Source organism: Sinocyclocheilus anshuiensis, unplaced genomic scaffold (assembly GCF_001515605.1).
Source record: "Sinocyclocheilus anshuiensis isolate Anshui unplaced genomic scaffold, SAMN03320099.WGS_v1.1 scaffold179, whole genome shotgun sequence".
NCBI lineage: Eukaryota > Metazoa > Chordata > Actinopteri > Cypriniformes > Cyprinidae > Sinocyclocheilus > Sinocyclocheilus anshuiensis.
The window spans coordinates 1373982-1398502 of record NW_015549577.1 but is presented as its reverse complement, the minus strand read 5'-3'; the positions used below and the strand labels follow the sequence as shown (position 1 = coordinate 1398502).

At 35.1% G+C, this 24521-nt stretch overlaps 3 protein-coding genes across 8 annotated transcripts in view; 2 read left to right on the top strand and 1 right to left on the bottom strand.

The window, feature by feature from the left end:
• LOC107657528 (signal transducer and activator of transcription 1) overlaps positions 1 to 1965 on the top strand; it is a 14282-nt gene extending 12317 nt beyond the window's left edge. For both annotated transcript variants that reach the window (XM_016445662.1, XM_016445661.1), the window contains exons 22-23: positions 943 to 1009; positions 1106 to 1965. In XM_016445662.1, the coding sequence (XP_016301148.1) occupies positions 943 to 1009; positions 1106 to 1133 (95 nt within the window). In that variant the 3' untranslated portion in view covers positions 1134 to 1965. The remainder of the gene's footprint in view (positions 1 to 942; positions 1010 to 1105) is intronic.
• Positions 1966 to 3224: 1259 nt separating this feature from the next.
• On the top strand, positions 3225 to 10639 carry LOC107657496 (signal transducer and activator of transcription 1-alpha/beta). Its single transcript, XM_074186894.1, is given in 8 exon segments — positions 3225 to 3281; positions 7808 to 7947; positions 8136 to 8228; positions 9390 to 9528; positions 9805 to 9896; positions 10107 to 10131; positions 10134 to 10248; positions 10341 to 10639. Coding segments are annotated over 8 exon segments (960 nt in total).
• A 2256-nt stretch (positions 10640 to 12895) lies between these two features.
• Positions 12896 to 24521, bottom strand: part of LOC107657529 (glutaminase kidney isoform, mitochondrial-like) — a 41437-nt gene continuing 29811 nt past the window's right edge. For 3 of the 5 annotated variants that reach the window (XM_016445663.1, XM_016445664.1, XM_016445667.1), the window contains exons 13-18: positions 23576 to 23707; positions 20821 to 20913; positions 15243 to 15304; positions 15084 to 15160; positions 14203 to 14266; positions 12896 to 13384 (exon numbers count right to left, since the gene is read on the bottom strand). In XM_016445663.1, the coding sequence (XP_016301149.1) occupies positions 13228 to 13384; positions 14203 to 14266; positions 15084 to 15160; positions 15243 to 15304; positions 20821 to 20913; positions 23576 to 23707 (585 nt within the window). In that variant the 3' untranslated portion in view covers positions 12896 to 13227. Of the gene's footprint in view, positions 13385 to 14202; positions 14267 to 15083; positions 15161 to 15242; positions 15305 to 18378; positions 19624 to 20820; positions 20914 to 23575; positions 23708 to 24521 lie in introns of those variants that run through there. The other 2 variants (XM_016445665.1, XM_016445666.1) reach the window with 2 other exon arrangements.

Genomic DNA, 24521 nt, shown 5'->3' with positions numbered 1-24521 from the left:
TTTTTGAGCTAAATCTCAAAATTGTCCTATGGTGTGACTGTCTCAAGGATGTTCAATAAATTACAACTTTTATAAATTAAAAAAAACAATTGTTATTAAATACCTCAGGCATAATTTTACAAGTGTCTATTTTAGTGATTGGCAATCATTTTTTCATCCATATATTTCTAAAAGCATATGAACTTGATACATTATGTCACTGAAAATGGTGTGTGACACCATATCCTGTTTTTAAACTCCACGGACAACTTTAATTAGTTGAAGAGCCAAGAATAGTGTTTTACAAAAAAAACGTAAATTTGTCAACTACCCAAATATATTTTCCTATCTATTTCTTGAAAGATAAATATATTGACTAAAACAAATTGGTAAATCTTTACAATTAGGTGTCAGTGTAAGATGTGTACATTGGGATGGGATGCGGGTGGTTAGGTGAAACTGTAGGTATGGGGGCCCCTTTTGAAAATCTGCTTAGGGCCCCCAAAACGCTAGGGCCGGCCCTGGATGTCAATAACATGCTACAAAAGACTATGATGCACATCTTACGGGTACAACATCACCATATCACAAAATAAATACACTGTATGTATTTTAATATTTTATAGAATGTTTTCTTCTAAATGTATATATTCTTAACAGTATATAGTGGCCCCAAATACTATAGTCACATTTAAAAATGTTAATGTCATTGCATTAAATAACAAAATGTTGAACCAAGTGCCATTCATTTAAATTTTTTCAAGCAAAATGGTTGTAAAACATAACAAATTTCTATTTTGTCCTGGTAGAAAACAATACTGTTCACAAAGACTATTTAGGGACTTTGCTGTTGTAAAATGTCAGTGGAACTTGTTCAAAAACTTTTAACAATATGTTAGAGACCATGTGTATTGTCAGTATCGACATACCTTACATTATTAATCTTTTGTCCCTCAAATACAGAAGAGATGGAGATAGACAAACCTATCAAGCCATATTTAGACAGACGCATAATTTCTGTGTCAGATGAGTAAGTAAATACTTTTCTTTTTTTCTACTTTATTTTTAATATATATTTCTGTTACTGAAAAACAATATTCATGTCTTATTTATCTATGTTTTTTAGACCTTTTTCAAGACCCCGTAAGTGTTAGAGCACATCAAGGCAAAACTGATATGAGGAATGTTTCTCCACCAATGCATCTAAATTTAATCCAGAGCTTTTTATGGAGGAAAATGAATCTGTTTCTAGAAGTATTGTATCTGGCACACAGATATCTATAATGAATAATGAAAACAAATAGTGATACACAAATGATTTCTCTGTACTATATTAGTGTTAAGGATCTACTGTAATACAGTTATTCTCCACCTGTGTGAAGAAGAGGAGCCATTTCCTTCTGCCAAATTATAGAATACATTTAACAGTGTAATCCTGTTCTTTTTGTTTGTTTATATAAAAATGTGAACATATGGTAAAGAAACTTGCATGTTGCATGGTTTTTTATTTTTCTGTGTACTACCAGTCACTAAGATAAAGATGCTGTTGTGATGGATATGTACAAATACTCTGAAAAGCTGTTTCTGTGAAGACATTTGTTTGTGAAAAGGATATCCTTCTCTATCTTGTGAAGCACTTATTTATTTTTGCACATCAAAATATCTTTACATACAATTGCCTTAATTGCACATGTACACACACACCAACCTGATATGGTCTTACAGAAATCAACCTACCTTCTACAGTCAGCAACACTATATAGATCCAAGCCAGGTCCAACAGGCAGTGTTACTTAATGTGAAGTAATAATAAAGACTATTAAATGGTTTTAATTGATGTATTATGCTTTTTTTTTCAACAGCAGTTTTCTCTTTTTCATCCATCTTTTTCTCCTGATGGAAATCATTATGAAGCTTACAGATAAAGTGTGTAAATCTGGCGCCAAACAGGGCTGCAAAAATAAATAACGACTGTTTCCAAACATACCAAAAGTCTCGGGCAGCATTTTTATTTCTTTGGGTATTTTTATTACTTATTATTTTCAATATTATTAAAGATTTGATCAATACGTTTCATAATCCACGCACTGAATATTACATTTTTTTTTTAATTCAATGCATTTACAAGCTTAACTTTCAATGAAGAATTACTTAATGCTCAAAATGTGCAACAGGATAATTAATAATAGCTTTAAACTAGTTAATTAGGTTATGCTGAACTTTAAAGCAATCATATAATGGATAGAAAAATCCAATTTAACCTATTAAAAAGCATTGTTGAAAAATGGGAACATTTGTTTTTTGAGGGAAATGTGAAAATATGTTTTCATATGAGATTTTTTCCCTTTCTTTTGCCTTACTAATCCCAGATAAATAAATCAAATCATGTGACTGCAGTCTGTATCTGTTATTTTTCCTAATAATTTTTTTATCAGTTTGAAGTCATGGGGACAATTGATTAATTAATTAATCAATCAATGTATTTATTGGAAGAAATGCTATACTCATTTCTGCTTCAACAGATTTATTTAATGTCTATGTTTGTAGAAGTAGTATGGTAGCATTTTATCCTAAGCATATACATCTAGTGAAACAACTTCCTAATACAGCAAACAGGCAGGTACACAAGCTTGGGGGAAGTCGTGGCCTAATGGTTAGAGAGCCAGACTCGTAACCCAAAGGTTGCGGGTTCGAGTCTCCGGTCCGGCAGGGATTGTAGGTGGGGGGAGTGAATGTACAGCGTTCTCTCCCACCTTCAATACCACGACTGAGGTGCCCTTGAGCAAGGCACCGAACCCCCAACTGCTCCCCGGGTGCCGCAGCATAAATGGCTGCCCACTGCTCCGGGTGTGTGTTCACGGTGTGTGTGTGTTCACTGCTGTGTGTGTGCACTTAGGATGGGATAAATGCAGAGCACTAATTCTGAGTATGGGTCACCATACTTGGCCACATGTCACGTCACGTCACAATGTCTCTCTGCTCTGTTCTTTTCTCTAAATATTGTATTGAAGATATAAATATAATTGTATTTTGTGTAGCACTTTGGACACATTTCTCCTATTAGGAGCACTTTGAGAAAGATCTTGTTCACATGGCTATGATCATATCCAACACCCTGAATGAGGAGAAGACAATTGATTCTCAGTGTTATTCATCCTTTTATTAAAGTTTTTGTATAGACATTCATCGGTGTGCAAGTCTGATATTGTGTTCAGGTTAAAACTGACTCCTCACAGGGAAGTATGATGGAACAAGAAAAAGAGCTGGACCATAAAGTAAACATCCTGAAGTGGAATGTGCAGGTATCTTACTCAAATAGCACTTTACTGTCACATTCATTCATTGAGACTTAAATTACTCTTGTAACAGACTTGCTTCTTGAAACTTTCTCTACAGTAGCTGCCTTTTTTTCAATAGGAAATAGAACAGAACATTCTGGTTTTGGCAGATCTGCAATATGAGTATGACTTAAAGAGCAAGTCTTCAAAGGGTCAAGGCGAGAGCAATATTAAGCATTTCTACTCTGAAAGAAAATAATGCATATCAAATGATAACGCACAGTTGTATTCAAAAGTGTACAACTGTTTTAACAAAATATTTAAGACCTAAATATTTGTGATTTATTTTGAAGAAATGTTTCATAGAGGACAGTTTAGTGGTTATTATCATTCTTTATATTTTCAGTATAGGCTGACACAAAGGGCCACACAACAAAGGAGAGCCTACAGGAGGAAATGGTCATTGGACAAATGTTTACTGACCTAAACAAAAAAAGAGAGGTAGGTCAGTAAAGTCAGTTGCAAGCTAGGCCTCATGAATATTAATATCTGTAGGAATGTGGTCGATGTCGCGTTTTCCTCAGTAGCATCTACAGATCTGTAATGTTATAACAGTGGTCGCATGATGGCATCCTGTAGGCTACACGTATTGTGTGTGCAGATGGTGATGAAAGAAATCGCTACTGCACTGAATCTAGCGGAGCAGATCCAGCTCACACTCATATCAGAAGAGTACCTTGAGTGGAAGAAGAGACAGCAGATGAATCAGTGTATCATTCGATCATTCATTTTTTGATTTAATATTGAAAGTAGAAAAATTAGAAAATGGCTCCTTTTTCGTTTTTCTTGTTTTTTTTCCCAAAAAACGAAAAACGAGAATTCAGCTTAAATTTTCGTTTTTCGTTAATGGGTGGAAAAATGAATAAACAGCTTGAATATTCGATTTCTACATGTGGGCGGGAATTAAACGCCCCTTTCTGCTGATTGGTCAGCCGAAGATCAAACCGTGCCGTCATCAGTTCTTCTGCAGTATCATGCAGCAGAATAATAGTCCTCTGCTGCAGTTGTACGGATTACTTCTTAAGGCTTATTACTTAATAACACAAAAATGTCCTGCTCGCACTTGCCAATTTAATGGCAGAGAATGGTGACTTGATTTTTTTGTTTGTTTGTTTGTTTTTTGAAGCGGATGCATATCTGTCGTAAAATAATCCTATGCATCTCGTGGAGTATTCCAAACATTCTGAAGGTATACTGAGGGTTTGGTGAGAAACAAACTGAAATGGCAAGTTATTATATTTTATGAAAATCTTGCGTTGCAGTGCGAGTGCATATCCTTTTGAGATATCAATTATAATCAATTTGAATAAAACACAAGACTACATTATATAACTCTAACAGCAGGCTATTTAATATCTGTTGTTCTCCGGTTGTCAGTCAGAATGACAGTTCTTGCGTGAACATAGGCCTATATATACCCAAGCCAATTGATGCTATGAGGTGTTAGTGCACCTGTCCCTCTTTTTTTATTATTATTATTGCCGAACTTATAATTACATAAAAGATCAGGGAAAGATGGTTGTATCTAACAATGAACAGTCATAATGGTTACATCCCTACTGTGTTATCAACATTGGGTTGAAACAACCCTGCATTTTTTAGAGTGTATGTATGTCTGCACTATCATGTATGTTTTCACTATGTCTGTACTTTCTTCTGCATTGGAAGCTCCTGTCGTCACGTCAAATTCCTTGTGTGTGTAAACATACTTGGTAATAAAGCTCTTCTGATTCTGATAAAACAGTTTTAAAAAAATTAATGTGTTCATCATAGTATGAGATAATATACACAGAAAAAAGCACAGTGACAAGGTTAAATATCTTTGAATAATTCATCACGAGAGTTAAATTCAACAAGAAAAATAATAAAACAAAGGAGATTTAAGCCACTTTTGCTTGTGGATAAAGCATTTTGCACAAAATAATTAACAAGATATTCAAGAGATAACGATTTTGGGTTTTCGTAATAATTTTTTTTTGGTGAGAACCTTTAGCAGGCGCTGTTTGTTCCATAAATTACCCATAATATTTCCCGGGCAGAAAATAATGACAAACAAAACAGAGCAATTATTATATAATGCTACTGTTTTTTTTTTTAATTCTTTTTAAAAATAATTTATTCACTTTTTTGTATCATGATTTAATCACTCTAATGTTTTGAAAAAGGTGAATTTCTAAAGGACATCCCCGTCCAAAAATTAGTCACTCTTTTCAATATAATGACACTGGGCTGCCAAGCTCCAAAATTACAAAGAGTATCATAACAGTAGTCTGTATGACTCGTTCCCTTTATTCCACGTCTTCATAAGTAAGATTATAGCGTTATGTAAGGAACTGACTGAAATTGTAGCATTCAAGTGATGACAATGTGATAACATGCACACACTGGAGACCGTGTACATTTCATTTAAGTTTGTTTATGCTGCAGATAGTATTTATTTCAGAATTGTGAGGCTGATGATGTATAAGTAGCTGCTGTGACTGTTCCTACTTCATCCCCTACCACAAGTTATGAGCTGATGTGAATCTAGAAGTTTCATTTGAAACTGTAACTCTTTCAAAACAGTCATGTTGCAACCCATTCTTTTTGACAGTTTCAGCAGCTTTTTAAGTCATGCATTATTACTACATTTTTGTTTTGTTTATAACAGGACCCCATAACTTTGTACATGTTCAAGGTGTAATGCTTTATGCATCATTAAATGTTCTTGTTATTGTTCTGGTTTTATGTCAGAATTAAAACAGTCAAAACAAGTCAGTTGTTACAGTTGCTGTATAAGATTTATTAATTTATTAAAGTTTTCTGAATACTTTGGGAATAAAATGTCCATGAAATGACCGGTCCATGATTAATTGCAATGTGCCTGTAACATGAAATATGAATTGACAATTATGGAGTACAAACGTAGCACAGTTGAATATATGTCTCTCGCATAGGTCTGAGATTGGCTTGATACCAGTTTGACGCTGTGCTAGAAGTTCACCAGTATTTAAACCTCAGTTACATTGAATGGCTGGTGTAGTGTCTCATTTAGAGTCTTTAGCATCCTTTTAAAGTAAATGTTATGGCTGAATGATAATTGTATCGGTGTAATACATCATGTGAAAAGTCAATTAATCAAATGTTTAAGATCCAGTCTTTCACGATCTCTCTCTGTCAGGACGTGCCAGGTTTTGGTCTGATATTCAAAGCAGTTAACACCTTGGCATGTTAACTCTTATATTTTTACAAGAGATGCAGATACAGAAAGAGCAGAAAGCATGAGATAAAGTGATACAATAACTGAATAAAGATTACTGAATAATTACTGCATTCTTCTTTATGATCAGTCTTTGTCTGACCAGCATACACTCCACAACTGTTACCAAGCAAACACAACTGCTGCTTACCAAAATCGTCTTGTGATGTAAAAATCTTTGAGATTACAATACACAACACAACATAAGAATAACATTAGCAATGGTTAATCACAGTAATATAATATGAAAAGTAAACGAATGTTGATTACATTAAGAAATTAATACATAAAGGTGATGTACATGAAAGAGATAAAGATTAATGTGAATGAAGACGTCTGTAACTGTCATCCAGATGTTGTGCCAAAGTGTTTAAATCCTGAAAAATCAACACACAAATCCAAGGCGATTCACATTCACAGCCGATGATAAACTCGTGAATTTTAAACATTCAAAAATGTTGTACACAGTTGTACATCTGTGAATTGTGTTTTGCATTTGTGAAACGTATTTTATGAATATATATTCTTATTTTGTGCATGTGCATTGGTTTTTGTGAATATATATATATATATATTTTGTGCACGTGAAGTATTTCTTATGCATGTGAATTGGGTTACGCATGTGTGCATCGCGTCTTTTGCGTGAATTATTATTGAGATCATTATGGCTCCATAAAAATCTGCCGTAGATAGGCGCATCGATAATCGCAGGAAAGTAGCGGTAAATGGATCGTTCTTCGTTTGATTCTTTTTAATGATTCAATTCACATTACCTAACTGGGCTTCGTTTCCAAAAAGCATCGTGATGGTACGAGAGACTACTGTTGCCATGATTCATTCAGTAATCGCACTAATTCGGCTCTCAACCGACTCAGTGATTCGACCCGGTTTGTAACATCACGCGTTCAAATGACTTAAATATTATAAGTTTAAATATTTGTTTCATTCCATGAAAGTGTTTCCAAATCATGTTCAGATTAGAACGGTAGTCCAGAAATGAAATGTATTCATACATTTCTGTGTCTTTGTAAATGGTTATCTGTGAATAGACACAGGACTCGGTCTTTTATTCACTAATTAAAAGTCTGATAAGATTATGTGTGTGTACCAGACTGATGCTGGATTGTATACAGAGACTCTGCTTGCATTAATTTTCATTATTTATATATTTGTGGCCCAGAACAACATGTTGCCTTGTGTTTATGATTGGGTGAATTAAGGAATGTATTGTTATTATGATCTAATTGCGCAGTATAGGCAGCAGGTCCGTCAGCAGCTGAAGAAAATTCGGGAATTGGTGCAGAAATTCACCTACAACAACGACCCCCTCACTCTGGGCAAGAGCCAGCTGGATGAGCAGGCCCTTTCACTCTTCAAAACCCTTATATTAAAGTGAGACACAACACCTTAACCGTTCATACCTTTCTGTGTCTCTATATGTAGAGCACAAGCTGTAGAAAGAAAACATTTGTTTTTTGATTGAAGGATTTGTGGGTTCACAGGGGAATTTGAATATATTTTGTGGTGTGTCACTTCTGAAAGATTACAGGACATGAAATCTGTTGTGATGTGACTTTCAGTTCTCTTGTGGTGGAGAGACAGCCTTGTATACTGTGGCATCCCCGGAGACCCTTGGTGTTGAAAATGGGAGTTCAGTTCTCAGTCAAGATCAGGTGGGTTTTACATTATTGTTATATCAACACACACTGTAATGGCACTCTACCTAATAGTAATTATCATTGCTTTAATTGTGCTTTATGATACTACTAGTCAAACTCCCTGAACTGAACTCTCAACCCAAGGTCAAAATCTATATCGCCAAGTAAGTAAATATCTATGTATGTATGTATTTGTCTGTCTGTCTGTCTCTTTCAAATGTTTCTGAATAGTTTAAATTATTTAGTTTTTCTGAAATGGATACATTGAAAGGGTAGGTAACATATTACATTACCACAAAGAGCACAAATTAATGCTAATTACAATTACTGAATTACCATTCCTCATAATTAAAAATACATATATAGAGCAATACATTTAGTTTTTGTATGCATGTCACAGGTCCTCACTGATGCAGTGGCTTGTGTAATCTCCTAGATTTAGGAAATTCCTTCTCTTAGGTATTGTTGACAAAGTTATGAACTTGGATGAATCTAGTGGATGCCTAGCAGCTGAGTTCCGTCATGTGGTATGATGATAAACACTGAGATATTACAACAGATAAGAAATATATGATCATTTATAATTACCGACTTCATTTTTCTTGATTTCCCCTTCTAATTAACACAGGCCATAAGGGAGAAGAGACCTAGCAACAGAAATAAAGAGGTAGGACAAAATAATAAGTAAAAGTCACCTAAAACTACCAATTATTGCTATGTAAGTGGCTTTCTTTTTTCCCAGTTGTCTCTCATTGTGTATGAGGAGCTGCACTTAATCAGCTTTGACACGCAGCTCGTTCTGCCTGAACTATGTGTTGATTTATCGGTAAAGTTTCTACTACAAGTAGAGTTTTGAAATACAGTATTTATTTGAGACAAAGGTACAGCATGAAACTCTTGTAACTGCAACATCAGATCTTACAGTTGCATCTCAATAAATTAGAATGTTGTGGAAAAGTTCATTTATTTCAGTAATTCAACTCAAATTGTGTAACTCGTGTATTACATAAATTCAGTGCACACAGACTGAAGTAGTTTAAGTCTTTGGTTCTTTTAATTGTGATGATTTTGGCTCACATTTAACAAAAACCCACCAATTCAAAGTTGAATTACAGAAATAAATGAACTTTTCCATGACATTCTAATTTATTGAGATGCACCTGTATGTTCAAACAGATCACATGTCTTCCTGTGGTGGTGTTGGTCAGTGGTATATCTCGGTTATCTAGTGAAATTTTTTTCTTTTTTTAAATTTTCAAGTCATGAAGCCCAAGGTGACCGTGAAGAACTCATCCACTGGAATACCCTTTTTAAAGTGAGTTTAGACAAATGATTGAAACAAAGACAGGAAAGTTGCTTTCGCTTTCTTTAACAACCTCACATTTGTGTGTTCCTCTGCTGTCAGCACATGATTTACTGCTAAAACAAAACTTAGTGAGAACACAATACTGCAAAGAGCAGACATTAACTAAATGCTTTTATAGTATATGTGATGGTTTGTGATGAGAAATAACATGATAAATGACAAGGTGAAGCAATAATTTCTCTATCACAATATATTGCGTAGAATAACTTTTGTGTTTTCATCTAGACGTCTACAGAGTCTGGTGATTCACTCTGGCAATGGATATATGAACATTTGGAACTTACTGAAAAACATGTGCTCAACATCTGGAATGACGGGTAAGAAATCTGAAGGGGTTTAACCTTTACCATCTAAATGTTGCTCTTGTGTCATTCATGCGAAAGCCAATGCCATGGAAGATTTTCAAAGAGTTAGAAATTTGAGAGGGGGCTTAAATTTCAGGCTTCACGCAAAGCTGTTGTATGGCGTCCGAGTCTTCTGACTCGAGTCCATGTGACTACTTTGATATAAACATTTATTATGTACAGGTACATTATGGGGTTTTTGAGTAAGGAGAGAGAGAGAGGGCTTTGTTGAGAGACAAACTCCCAGGCACTTTCCTTCTGCGCTTCAGTGAAAACTCTCGATGTGGAGGACTCATCATCACATGGGTGGAGCGTTCACAGGATGGTTTGTGCTGGTTTGAACTGGAATATTTTATGTTGTGATAAATATATTGGTGTGTCTGAAAAATCTCTTAGGAGATTATCATGTCAGCACAGATGAACCTGTAGTACATTCAACAGAGCCCTACAGTAAAGTAGATCTGAACAGAATCTCTTTACCGAACATCATCCATGACTATACCGTCACTGATGGAGAGAAGGATCCAGTGAATCCCCTCATCTACCTTTACCCAGACATCCCAAGAGATGTTGCCTTTGGTCGCTACTATACCACTGCATCTGATGTTAAAGACTTTTACATTCACATTTATGCACTTCATATTTGTAATGTGCCATTATTGACCATTGCTCTCCCACTTGACTTGCATAGGAAAGAAAATAAGATAAGAGTTTAACCATGAGACCGTAGTTTCACTAAGCCAACATTTCAGTCCATCCTGTCAGGAAACTGATAACAAGCAAAGATAACAAAGCACAAAAAAAATCACCAAATATAATGATTTTACAATAAAAAGCAACATCTAATAATTCTCTGAACAACTTTGCGTCTGTTCTCAGACTCTTATGTTTGTGTTTTTGTCCTGGTATTTGCACACCATCAGGACATTTGCAATACAGTAAAATTCTGTTCTCTTTTAGCTCTAGGAGGGATGAATGAAGACAGACCTTCTGGTTTGAAAATCCAAGATGGTACAACAGCATGTCAATGAAGACCAAGGGTTGGACATGATCGTATGTGTTCTGTCAGACTCATCTGATTTAGAGGATTTAGGCTTTGAACTGGTAGAGAATGTAGGTAGAAATACAAAGGTCATAGGTTGGATTCCCAGAGAACTGATCAAATGTATACCTTGAATGCATCGTAAGTTGTTTAGAATAAAATACTTGTAGGAAAATAATCTTGCTATTGTGCTAGACATGCCTCGCTGTTACTGTTGCAGATGGATAGTATTTCGGTGTATAAATCATCCTGCACTATTTCAGCTATGAACATGACTTGTGCTGATTGTTGAGATTATAGTGATATTACTGAACTGAAATCAGGTTAACATTTTTTTTCTAGTCAGAATTTGTGTTGCATGTAGTTTTGTGCACTGTATGTATAATGTACGAGTAAAAGTACACCCTTTTAACTACTAACACAATTTTATTCATTATTGCACATCAAAGATGAATCTTTATATATACCATTGCTTTAATAGCACATGTACACACACCGACTTGAGTCAGCCAGATACAGTCTAATAGAAATCAGCAAGAAATATCTGCTTCAATGAATACTGAATAGTGCTAAAGTGTCTTTAAAATAGTTTACATTCATTTACTTTGACATGAACTTAATTTTTGTCCAACTAACTGACTTCAAGTGTTTGGTCCGGGTGAACAGGTTTGTCATCATCTTTCCACTGCTAAAACAACTGTCTTACAATAGAAACTACACTTACAGTCATTTAACACTTCATAAAATATACATATATGCACAGATGGTTTGCACAAATGCAGTGCAAATAATGAGCATTTCTAAATAAAGGAGTTTTTAATTGTATCCGATAATGATTAAGCTGGTGTTGTCGATTTAAATTAAATAACGTTTATGTGATTTTTTCTTCCGGTCATCCAGTAAACTTTGATTTGTGATCGCTTTTGTTCTTAGATTACATTGTGTACTTTCTCAAAAGTCATTCATTTTGGGGACTCTGCATGTAAATATTAAAATATGAGTGCACTGAAGAATATATAGTCCATCTATCTGATAATACAGTAAAGACTTAACAAAAATAGCTGACTTTGGCAGTGGTTAAAATGTTCAAACAATGAGTATGGTATAATACAATAAAAGTTATATTAAGATAATGCATGCAAACTTAAAAATAATTCCCAATTTTACACAGGACACGTTCTCACATTTCTGATCTTAATAATAATCGTCATTCGTGACGACACTCGACCGATTGTTTGGTAATGGAAATGCAATAGACTTGCAACTCGCGTCTCGCTTTGCATTCCGTTTTTTTTCTAAGACAACATAAAGGAGGAAGATATGTTGGCCTGCTGATTTTGTATGTCGTGAGCGTTTGCGCAACCTTACCAAATCTCGCTGTTTTGAATGCAAGAACGCGTCCTGTCTAAACAGGATTGTTTGGTTTCATTTTATACTCTTGAGTTTAGCTGTTTGCCCTCAGGAAAACAGCGACAGCGCTGTAGTCATCATTCCCCCACACCTCGATCAACCTTTCACAGGCACGAAAAATCAAGCGTAGCGTTAGTTCTGGCAGGTCACGTTAGTCAAGCTCGCATCAGCTGACCTTCAGCTGATCCCCATCTCCCTATGGGAATACGACACCTATCTAAGCATTCTATATAAGGTCCCTCAGTATTATCAGCAGTTTTTGCATTGCTCAATAGCTAATTACCCTCCTCCATCCCCAACTCCTCCTCTGTCAGTCGGGATTCAGCCTTCTGATTCTCCTTGTATCAGACTAATTCTAAAATGTGTACATAAAATGATTGAACTTTAACAATATCTGCTATACATTTATGTTAGTTCTGTTCTGTTTACCCTGGGGGGTTATTGCTGCTCTCCCTGCTCTCATCCATGCTAGGCTGCATGGAGGCGCAGGGAGTTCTTGCCCAGAACAGAACCATACCGCCAATCCAAACTGTATGCTAATTGTCAATCATCTTCGACGATAGTGGTCCTGACAGAACATACAATTATAGTGTCTTTTGAGAGTCGTTTCGCACCATTAAATATGGCCATCATCATGACACACCCTTTCTTGCAAGGAAGAAGTTGTGAACAAACCGAAAATGTCGCACAAAAGCATGTAAAACTACAGGAGACAACTTCAAACGAAAAAAATGTACTGACAAAAAAAACATGTTTTCAACAAAACAAAAAAAAAAACACACTGATCTTGAGAAGGGGCAGTGCTTCACTGGGCTGTTCCAGAAGAGTGTCCTGTAGTGGTTGTGGAAATGGTTATGTCTCCAGCATCCCATCCAGGTGTTTTTCGGTGTTCTCTTTATCTGCGCCAGCGTTCACCGATGGGTTGTATTTACTGTTGTACTCCTGTAGAAGCGCGAGCACCTCGTGATGACCAAAGTGTGTCGCCTCATCTATAGGTGTATTGCCCCACCTAGAGGACATAATTTATTATTATTATTATTTTATTGTTTCCACATCTTTTCTGTAACTCTTCCAGGCGTTTGATAACTATGAATATTACATAATAATAATAACTATTAATATTATTATTATTAACGTTAAGACAGATGTTACTATTGCAATTCAACTATAAAAGGACTATTTAAAAACAATTATTTACTTTACAACAGTAAATCAAAACTTCTATAATTTCTACAGTGTAAAAGATTTATAATTTATTATTCAGAGAAGTGTACAAATATATTTTTGTCTTATATCAATTATAAAATATTATAAAATTATAACTTTATAAAAATTATTTAAAAAATCAATCTCTCTGTCCCCGTTTTATTATTACAATAACAATATAAATCATTTACATATCCAATATATTATACTTGATTTATATTTTAAATGACATAAAATATCGTGTACCCATCTGCCTCTTTGTACTGAGTTGTGTTATGTGTATATATAAAACACATACAATTAAAAAGTATTTTTGATGTATTTAAATATATTTCTTAATGTAATAGTATATGAAATTTGATATAAAATGCATTTTAAGTAATTTAAGTAATACACACATTGCACTCACAAAGCGAAAGGTCTACCTGATTCTTGTTAGAAATCAATTCCAGTAGCTTGTACATGACTTTTTAGGATGTTATCAACATCTAATTAAAATGTAAAATGCTGAAAAGTTTTCCAAGACCTCATGGGACACCTGATGTCTTACAATCACTTAATTTCTAAATAAAAGAGGCTAAAAAATGAATATTTACTCTAAAATCAAAAGTGTTTGTTCACCTGTCCTTGGGACCAGGATTCACCTTGCAGGCCTCTAACAGAAAACGCACAACCTCAGTATGTCCTAAAATCAAAAGGAATAGCTTTATTCATACAACACATACTATAGATTTAAGTTTAGATGTAAATCGGCAGTGTATTGAAAAGCAGCATGAAATAAAGATCTGGATAATTTCCCAGCAATATAGTATTTGAGGACTTATATTTATAGTGATTAAACTAGAAATAAAATACATAAATACAAAATATAGCTGCAATAAATATACACATTGTAAATGTGGGCAGCATTGCTATTGCCATTATTTAAAACATTACCACTTTTGACCACCAATTGGCGCTGTTATCAAATTTATGTGGCATTTAAAGCAGCACTATGTAACTTTTTCTGTGTTCAAAATTTGCAAAATGTATATAATGAGCGAGTACATCATGAATTCATCTTCCAAACCGCGTTTTTGTCTTATTCCGAATCACTACGGTACACTTATAATAAGTACTTATATTTGAACTATTGTAGCCTGGTCGGGTCGTCACCGCTGCGGAGTAACACATACCTGCGTGAATCGCCATAGACATAAACTTAGAGAAGTAGCTCCGGTTGGAATGTTCTTCCGCGGGATGTGTGCAGTTCTGTTTATTAACCGCTAGAGCGCCAAAAGTTACATAGTGCTGCTTTAAGGCATAGTGACAATGACATGCACATTTTGAGTCAAAATGCAAAAGCAAAACACAGCATTACTTTCTATCAACTTTTTTGTTATCCTTCAGTTCATCGACTACCAGCCATAAGGCAAACAATCAGATACCAAATGAACAGACACCACTGGTTCTTGGCCCCTAATAAGTGACAAACTAAAGTGTCGGCGTGTGCAATTTTGTACCCTCAGCGGCTGCTATGTGCAGCGCCGTCCTGGAGTCATAGTCCTGCTGCTCCATGTCCACAGAGGACAGTGCAAACCTGCAGTCATGTATAATGAAAACGTTATAGAAGCAGAACAGAAAACGCTTCAAAAACTTGTAGGCAATGAAGAACTCAATACCTTCTGAGAGCAGAAACATCTCCTGTGTAGGCAGCAAAGAGGAGGTTGATGACAGATTTCACCTGGAATGATAGAAAAGAGCCTTTGTGGAATAGAAATAAGTTATTATGGTCAGATGGTGGGCAGAAACGGAGGCCTCCAGAGTGTCCCCTTTAGCTCTAGCAGACAGAAATGAATAGAGAACAGCTGAGAGGAAACACCAAATAGACAATGAAAAATTAAATCAAGTGCATTGAAATATGAACACTTGAATTCAAGGGGTACCTAAATTCAACACTTCTTTCAGGTGGACTGAGTGAAAGGGAAAGGGATCCCCTCCTTCATACAGTTTAAAACTGAAGGTTGCATTTCAAGTCTGCCATATAATGTGTATAGGCTCATATTTGATATTTTATATGGTTCCCACACCTTCTAAGAAAAAAAAAAAGTCCATGACTTTCCCGTTTTTATGTATAGACCTAATGTGGAATGGACAATGAACCATTCAGCTGAAGTTTCACTTTCTTAACTTGTTGGAAGTGAAATTAATATTGCATTTTTTAGCATCAAACAATGAATGGCAGAGCCCATGCAACACACTGTATTAAAGACCCTTGCCTCAGCATCTGATTGTATAAATTAGCAAAGCAGCCATGCAAAAAAACACTCATGCATTTTGCTACGATGCAAAAATGCTGTGTTAAGGCAAGTGCTGGTGAGGGACAGAAAGGCACCACTAGGGGGCATCAGCAACCCTTCATGTTAGTCAGCAAAACCTCAAACTTCAAGACGACATATACACACAACTTACAAAAAAGTGCCCATCTTGTTGCAAAGCCACTCTCTGTAAATTCTATTCGTGCCATTCTTAGTAGTTTTGTACAAAAAAATGGATCATAAACCAACCAAAACCATCAATTCGAATAACAATCAGAAGTTCAAACACAAATATGATCAGTTTTACAACACAAACACTTAGTATTTAACATTAGATAAAAATTTACATTTTACATAAAGATGACAAAAATGAATACATAATGATCATGCATTTAGATTCAGATCTAATGAATGTTTAAATTAAAGTTATTTTCAATACCTCACTGTGCTTATCTTCTGATATGCTGTATTCTTGCTTTCCTTCCCACAAACATTCAGAGTCAGAGAAGTTGTCAGTGTCTTTGGCCCAAAAGATCATCCGAGAAATGTCAGAATTTCCTTGTGTGTGTGTGTGTGTTTAATTACAATCTCTATCAATCTAATTACATCTAAGTCAGTTTAATGTCTTAAATAGAAACACAAAACACTATTCCTGTCTGCTAATGTGTAATTATTCTCCAGAAATGTGCATGTTAATTTCAGATGAAGTCAACTAGAAAACCAAGACAAACTTGCTGGAGTTTAAAACTGCTTGAAGGTCATTCTGAAGGTTATTTACATCTTATGTTGCTTTGAAGGATTTGCTAAGCTGTTTGAGGTGAAGCATGTCATCTGTGTATCAAGTTACACTGTGCTATCAGTACACTGACAACCACTGCTGTATGAATGGACATGTAACATGAGTCAGTGTTTGTGTTCACATGTACAGTTAGAACAGCAGGCTAAATAAAAATCAACATAGTTTTGTGCCAAATGATACTACATGAGAGGAGTAAAACGATGCAAAATAATATAATGATGTAAATATAATATTTATCTCAAAATCAGACATTTGGAATGAAACCGTATTACATCAACACAGCTACAGATTCATTCAATTCATTTAGCTGTGTTTCTAACAAACGATGGATCATAAGGAAAAGCTAGCCAAACACTTATTTTACAATGAAGTACAACAGAAGGCAGCAGAGCTACAATGGATGGCAGTTCCCAGTTCACATATCGTGCAATATTACTGGATGGAGATCAAACACGCTCACAAAAAGCAACTTCTATAGGTGAAAAAATATTTTATATAAATATAATAAAAAGGAACATCTTATAATAATAATAAATAATATCAGGACTTCTCAGTCCTGGGAGAAAAACAAAACTTTAAATAAATAAATCATAATTTTAAAATTCTCTGAAACTTTCATGTTTTCCTTGAACATGGGAATCCTTTCATAGAGATATTTTTTGTTGTTTTTGTGGTTTTCATGCAAGCTGTAGTCAAACAGGCCTTTTTAAGTAAAGCTGTCAATCAAGCAATCAAGAATGTTTTTTGAGACCAATAGTGTCAGAACACAAACTAATAAAATGATGAACATGTTCCTTCATCATTTTCCCACACACACACACACACACACACACACACACACACACACACACACACAGCAACAAAATGTAACACAACTGATTTCAGGTAACAATGAGATTAGATGAAATACATTTATTAATGATACAAAAAAGAAAACCAGAACAAATGACAAAAATACACAATGACAAAACAAGAGAAAACAAACAGAACTGTTATGACAGAGTAAAATCAGATGATAATATATTGTGATGAAGCATTTGACAGCTGTTAGACTCAGGACAGTTCAAGTAACCAGAGTGAGCTGCTTTGTCAAGCCAGACTGTAATGAACTCATACATTGACTGTTAAATCTGTCAGTGAGCACGAAAAACACCTCCACTAAAGCAACACAAAAACAAGACAAAAAAAAAAGATAATACTTAATATCTTCCTGATAAGGGCAGCATCCTTCCACCAATACAACAACTTCAAAAGCTTATCGATGTTTAGTTTGATATAAACCAACATATTTTGAACTATCAATAATGTGCATAAATGTTTCTAGCAATAATATGTGAGAATACACAGACAGAAATGGAACTAAGGGCAGGCGGAAGAATGGAAGGTTTATAACCTGCAGTGATTTCACTGCAAAGGTCTGACAGCAGGCTTCAACTGGCCGCTGAGCAGTACTAGTGCGGCTCTATGATGCAACCACTGCACATTACAACAGTCCTCTCAGGACACGCAGTCACCACGACAAGCAATTCAGTAGCAATGCATCATGACTAATCTAAAAATGAATAACTCCTTTGCAACATGAGGTCCCTTTTAACCTTAACGCTTGGTCGGAATGTGTCCAAAGGGAGCAGGAGAAAGGGAATAGTTCAGCCAAAATGGAAAATACTACTTCACCTTTATGTTGTATGTCATGTTAGGAAGATTTTTGAAGAACCTTCATGCAGCTCTTTTCAATAGAACAAGACTTCATTGTAACCTGTCGACCTTCAAAAAGGATAAAAAAACAACCATGGGGCAGTTGTGGCCTAATGGTTAGAGAGTCAGACTTGTAACAAATGGGCATGGGTTACCATAGTTGGCCACACATCAAGTCACTTATACAAGCAGTCTATATGACTGTATATTCCAAGTCTGCACTATATTCAAATTTTTTTTAAAGTCACGTAATAGCTTTGTGTGAGGAACAGGCTGAATTTTAGACGTTATTCAACGATAATGCAGATACCAAATTTGCACCAAATGCCATTTTCAATAACTTAAATGTTCATCTTTTACCTTATAAAAGTTAGTATATGGCTTCAGAACACTTTAGTTATAGTCAGACGGACAACTTTTATGGTTATTTGAACAAGATTTTGTTTGGAATATGGAAAAACTTGCATGAAAGTTCTTCAAAAATAATTTTTGTGTTCCACAGAAACAACAACAGCAACATACAGGGTTAAAACAACACGAGGGTGAATAAAAAAAAAAAGACTGAATTTTAATTTTTGAGTGAACTTTTGCTTTCGAGTGAAGGTCACCTGTACTTCTTACAAAAAGTTTCAGAAGACGTCCATGTGCTCGTGACATCATCGAGTTAAAGACCTCACAGACGACTCTACATCTGGTAAGACGCGGTTAATTATACTTGACCCCCACATTCAATCGTAGTGCAAAACAGAACCACCTGCAGTCTCTGTTCAGCAGCCAATGCTCAACTTCCACCGAAAAAAACCCCACTTCCTTGTCTATGAGAGAATATAGAGCCTATAAATCACACTGCACCTAAAGTCCATGCAGTCCAAGTTAAGAATAAAGCCCTCCGCTATGCTTTTCAGCGTTAGCACAGATAGATAAACAGAAGCCAAGGCATAAGGACTTAGACCATATCCTCTACCATTGTCATTCATGTTCACAAAGACTGGTGAAGAACCAACATGTGCCCAGAATGAGATTCATTAAAAATAAATAACAGTTAAAGTACATAAATATATACGGTCAAACAGCTCGCCGAGGTCAGTCAGATCCGTTTTAGTTGCCATCTCCGACATTCTCCATCCTATAGACTACAGTAGTGGAGCTGTCCTCATTGCACTCAGTGGGCGAGACTTTTGTCCACACAGTGTCTTTGAGAGCCAGCTCTTTCTGAAGGCTCTCGTAATCCAGTGGTCCGAAGGTGTACTGCTGTGTTGAGCAACACGGAGAACAGATTAGTTTTTAGGGGCCTCCAGGGAAAGTGTGTGACTCACACTGTTCAATATGGTGACGTGTGAACAGATTTCAAAGTCAACAAAAACAGTCACAAAGAAAGCCTTCGTATTCACACAGCCAGGAAAAGGTCACATTTTTCAACATTTTAAAACAACAACAAAAAAACATAGCAGGTCTGTCTTATCACAGAAATTGCACATGCATCTTTTAAGCTGCAGTAGTCTGACTTAAGTCATAATCATTAATAACAGATGACCAGGCCCACACGGAATCAGTGCATGCAGGTTAACAATAATAATAATAATAATAATAATAATAATAATAATAATGATGATAAAATCTTAGATTCAATAATATAATGAATATAAACAACAATAGAAAATTATATTTATTTGCAATAATTAAGATTTATTATTAATAACTATTTTTTTGGAGTATATTTTGGATTAATGAAAAGCTTTTTAATTTCTTTTTCACTTATTTTAATTTGCAACTTATACCTTACTGTAATTTTAAATTTAAATCGGGTCTGTATTCAGGTTTAAACATTTGAGCTAATCTGCTTATTTTTTCAGCTATAGATAAGAGTATGCTCAGCTACGTTTAACACATTTTTACCACGTTTACATCCATTCCACAGATTATCCGAAATGCAGAAAAAGTCTATAGATTCCGTCTGGGCCTTCTGATTACAAATCTGAAAATGCAGACTGAAGCAAGTAAAACAAAGACAGTCTCTTAAGATAAAATGGCATAAAACATGGCAAAACAAGAGATGGCAATCGACATGCAAAAATTAGAATCTCATGCACAGAACTTCGACGATGAATCAACCGCTGCTCTTTACTCGCTGCTTTAACTGTGCTGCTCGATGAAGACAACAGCACAGCAAAAACAGCCGCAAAACCAACTACCCTATTTGGGTTGTAATGTAGCCACCTAACTAGGCATGTAGTGTCAAAATGCTCCTGCAGGGGGCGTGATTGTATAAGGCTGACTGCAGGCCTTATACAAGGCCTTTAGTGGAAATAAACGTCCTCTGCGGTATTCTCAGCTTCGGAGTCTTGAGTAAATTATTACATGCAGTCATTCATATAAGACGTGGTGTAATGCGTCGATGGGGCACATGGGGAGGGCAAGGCTGGCGGGCAAATGGAAGAGGGCACTCACCCGCTGGTCCCCTCCCTCTCGGCGGGGATCGTGCTTCTTGGTGAAGTGCCTCAGGTTGTCATAGTTGTGGAAGTTGAACAAGGACACCAGATCCTACAGCAGGAGAGAAAGCCACAGGAGTCAGTCTCAGAGGTCAAAGGCTCAAGCGCATACACACACTGAATAACTGCGTTGAGTGTCTGAAGGTGGTCTGCTAGTGACAGGACAGTGTGCAGTGCATAGAGAAGTGCCTGCTTTAATTACAGCCCTTTGTACCAGGATGATGCTGAAATGAACCTCCTTCACAATGTCATTAAACTTCTCAGATTCCAGTTTTCAGGTTCGCTTTTGAAGGTGACATTTGTAGGTTTAAAAGTATGTTGTTTTTCAGGACATTATGTGGTATGTGTTAAACCATAGAACAGTACAAGTTACAGTTGCCTTGCCCCATAGACTTCCACTTTAAAAAATATATTTTAATGTGTTTTCAGGGTTAGGAGCAACCAATGTTTTTCTATTAAACATATCTCATTTTTAAGTATATTCAGTTTTTGTATGCTCTTTTTTCTTTCTTTCTTGAGAACAGAAGCATATTAGCATGTCCTACATTTCTGTTTTAGTCTTTCAGCTAAGATAATGTTTTTGTACAAATTAACTATTATTACTACTACTTAATTTATTTTGCTATTATAGTTTATTATGATCATTATTAATTATGAATATTATTATTAGAATTATAAGTTTATTTGTATATTTATGTAACAACAATAATAGTGTTAGCTATTATAGATTATTATAATTATTTTAAACTAGTATTATTATTATTATTATTACTACTAAATTTCATTATTAATCATTATTATTAATATCATATTAATCATCATTAATTATGAATATCATTATTATAGTTTATTTGTATATTTATGTAACAACAACAACAATAATAGTTTATTACAGCTATAATAGTTTATCATTATTTAACAACAACAACAACAATAATATTATTGTCACTGCCATATCGATTTTGTTCTGCTATCAATGGGCAGAAACCCAGAATTAATCTTTTAAAGAATTCTTTTCTTCCTTATTGTGACATGTATCAGGGTGAAATGACTTCTTGAACAAGAAAAAAAAAAGAAAAATCATTTATAGTAAATACTGCAATATTCCATAAAAAAATATTCCATTTTGATTTCATGTTGACTTAAGTTTGTGTAGCGTGCAGTTAAACCAAGAAGCTGACCTTGAAACTCTACTTCACCTTATAAACTATGACTGGAAGGGTTCATACATTCGGGACACTCCCTGAATTTTTTGGGAACTTAGAAAGTGTTGGCAAAAATATCTGAATGTCTAATATTACACCCATTTTCTGTCTGGTGACCCTCTGACTTGCCAGTTGTTACCGTTCTTTTGGCACAGCAACACAGATCACAGAAACAAGGCTTTCAATTACCACCGTGGCTCTGAATTCACCACTGATTATGTGACTGTGAGAGTAGAAATCTGTCAACTGTTCATATAAATGATGCAAAATTCTAGTCATACTTCCCACCCCAGAATTAACTCCACCAATTAGCTCTGGTCCCCTTGCTGGGGTCATCTTGAGTCAGACTATCACCACTAATGAGTCAAAGACATGGATTGTGGCGGCACTGATTTCCTTACGACACACAGGGAGTAATTATAGACTCCTTGACCTTTAACAAGGGTCTGAGAGGCTGTACTGATATTCAAAACCTAATAAGTGCTGGTTCTCAGAGAGACCTAAAATAACACAGACAGATTCTGATCATTTGGCAGGTACTTGATGAGAAGCCCTCACAAGGGGACAGGATCATAGGATCAAAACTACAGTAAACAGAGAAGACAAACTATACATGATAAAAAGCTTACTTGAAAAAACGTTCTGTCCCATTTATTGTATTTATGCCGATATGCAACTAGGGCCAGGTTATACAGGTTAACAAAATACTGAAAATAAAAATAGGAACATATTTTGACAATTTTCCAAATATATTTAAATGTTTCAATGTATTTCACCCTAACTGTAAAATACTTTAGAAATGTAGTTAAAAATGATTTACTATTTTACAATATTTTTAACATTAATAATAAATAACTAAACTGAATCATGTATATGTATCAACATAACAAAACACAGCAATAAATAGCTACAATCCTGGGAAAAATACATTTTTGGGGTGTTTTTTTATGTTCAACAAGGCTGCATTTATTTGTTCAAAAAGAAGTTAAAACAGTAATATTGAAATATTACTGCAATTTAAATGCAACAGTTTTCTATTTAAATTTATTTCTGTGATGGCAAAGTTGAATTTTCAACAGCCATTACGGTCTTCTTCGTTACATGCTCCTTCAGAAATCATTCTATTACGCCAATGTGATGCTCAAGAAACATTTGTTATTATTATCAATGTTGAAAAAGGTTGTGCTGCTTAATATTTTTGTGGAAACTGTGAAATTTGCTTTCTGAATTCTCTAAGGAAAAGAAAGTTCAAAAGAAATGATTTATTTGAAATATAAATATTTTGTAACAATGTAAAATATCTTTAATGTCACTTTTGATCAATTTAATGTGTGGGAAAAAAAATTACTGACCCCAAATATTTGAATAGTAGTGTAATATTTACAATCATATCTTGGTGAACTTTCAAAATGTTTTTTTCCCCAAATTTCCAGTACATCGGTTGAACTTTATAAGAAATGAATTTGTTTATGTGTGTGTAGGTGTCAGCAAACAAGAACATTCACATACCGTGCAGAACTGGATGCCCCGGACACTGTTGCCAAGTTTGTCCAATGGAGGAGACCAGCACATGATGCCCATCACATTGGGCACAACCAGCAGAATAGCACCAGCCACACCTGACTTGGCCGGAAGACCCACCTGAACAAAATAAAAAAATACATTAACACTAAAAAATGATATACAGATAAATATGACAACCATAATTGAAGATGTTGTGTTTGGCTGGAAGATTCTGAGTGGGGCTCACTAAGAATAAATAGTGTGGTTTATTTTCATGTTCTATAATGAGCTTGATTTGCATTTAAGTGAGGTGTGTTTGCCAATAAAAAAAGCAAACCACAGTTATGTTGGAAATAAGCTTGAATAAGCCTGAAATACTGCATGCTAAAGTGGTACAACTATTAAGTGAATTTGACTTTGAATTTGAAAAAAAGTGTACTTTAATTAGCACAAATAATGGACACAAATATTCTCTAAAAAGTGTATGTGGACTTTGAGAGCATACAAATAGGCCTGTCGCAATAATGAATATATCGACTTATTGCGCAATATATGTACATGACCTCAATAATTTTTGGTGACGCAATATATCGCCCATTATATTTACTTAAAAAATAATGTCACCATGTTTTGTACATTCCACTTGCGCCTGTGTCTTTTGCAGCTTCTCGTGCATAACGCGGTGTAGTCATGAGCTGCTAGTTCAAATTTAAAAAATGCTTCTACAAAAAAAATGATTATATATTCAGTGGCATAAAATGGTGTTTAAAATGACAATAATATTGCTTATCACAATTATTTCTGGGGCAATATATCGCACAACAAAAAGTTGTTATCGTGACAGGCCTACATACAAAAACACTTTGGATTTGGATAAAGCAATCAACAATTTAAAAACATTCTTTTTTTATGTTGTTCTGAATTTCTGAAAGCTAGGGAGATCTGATTTATG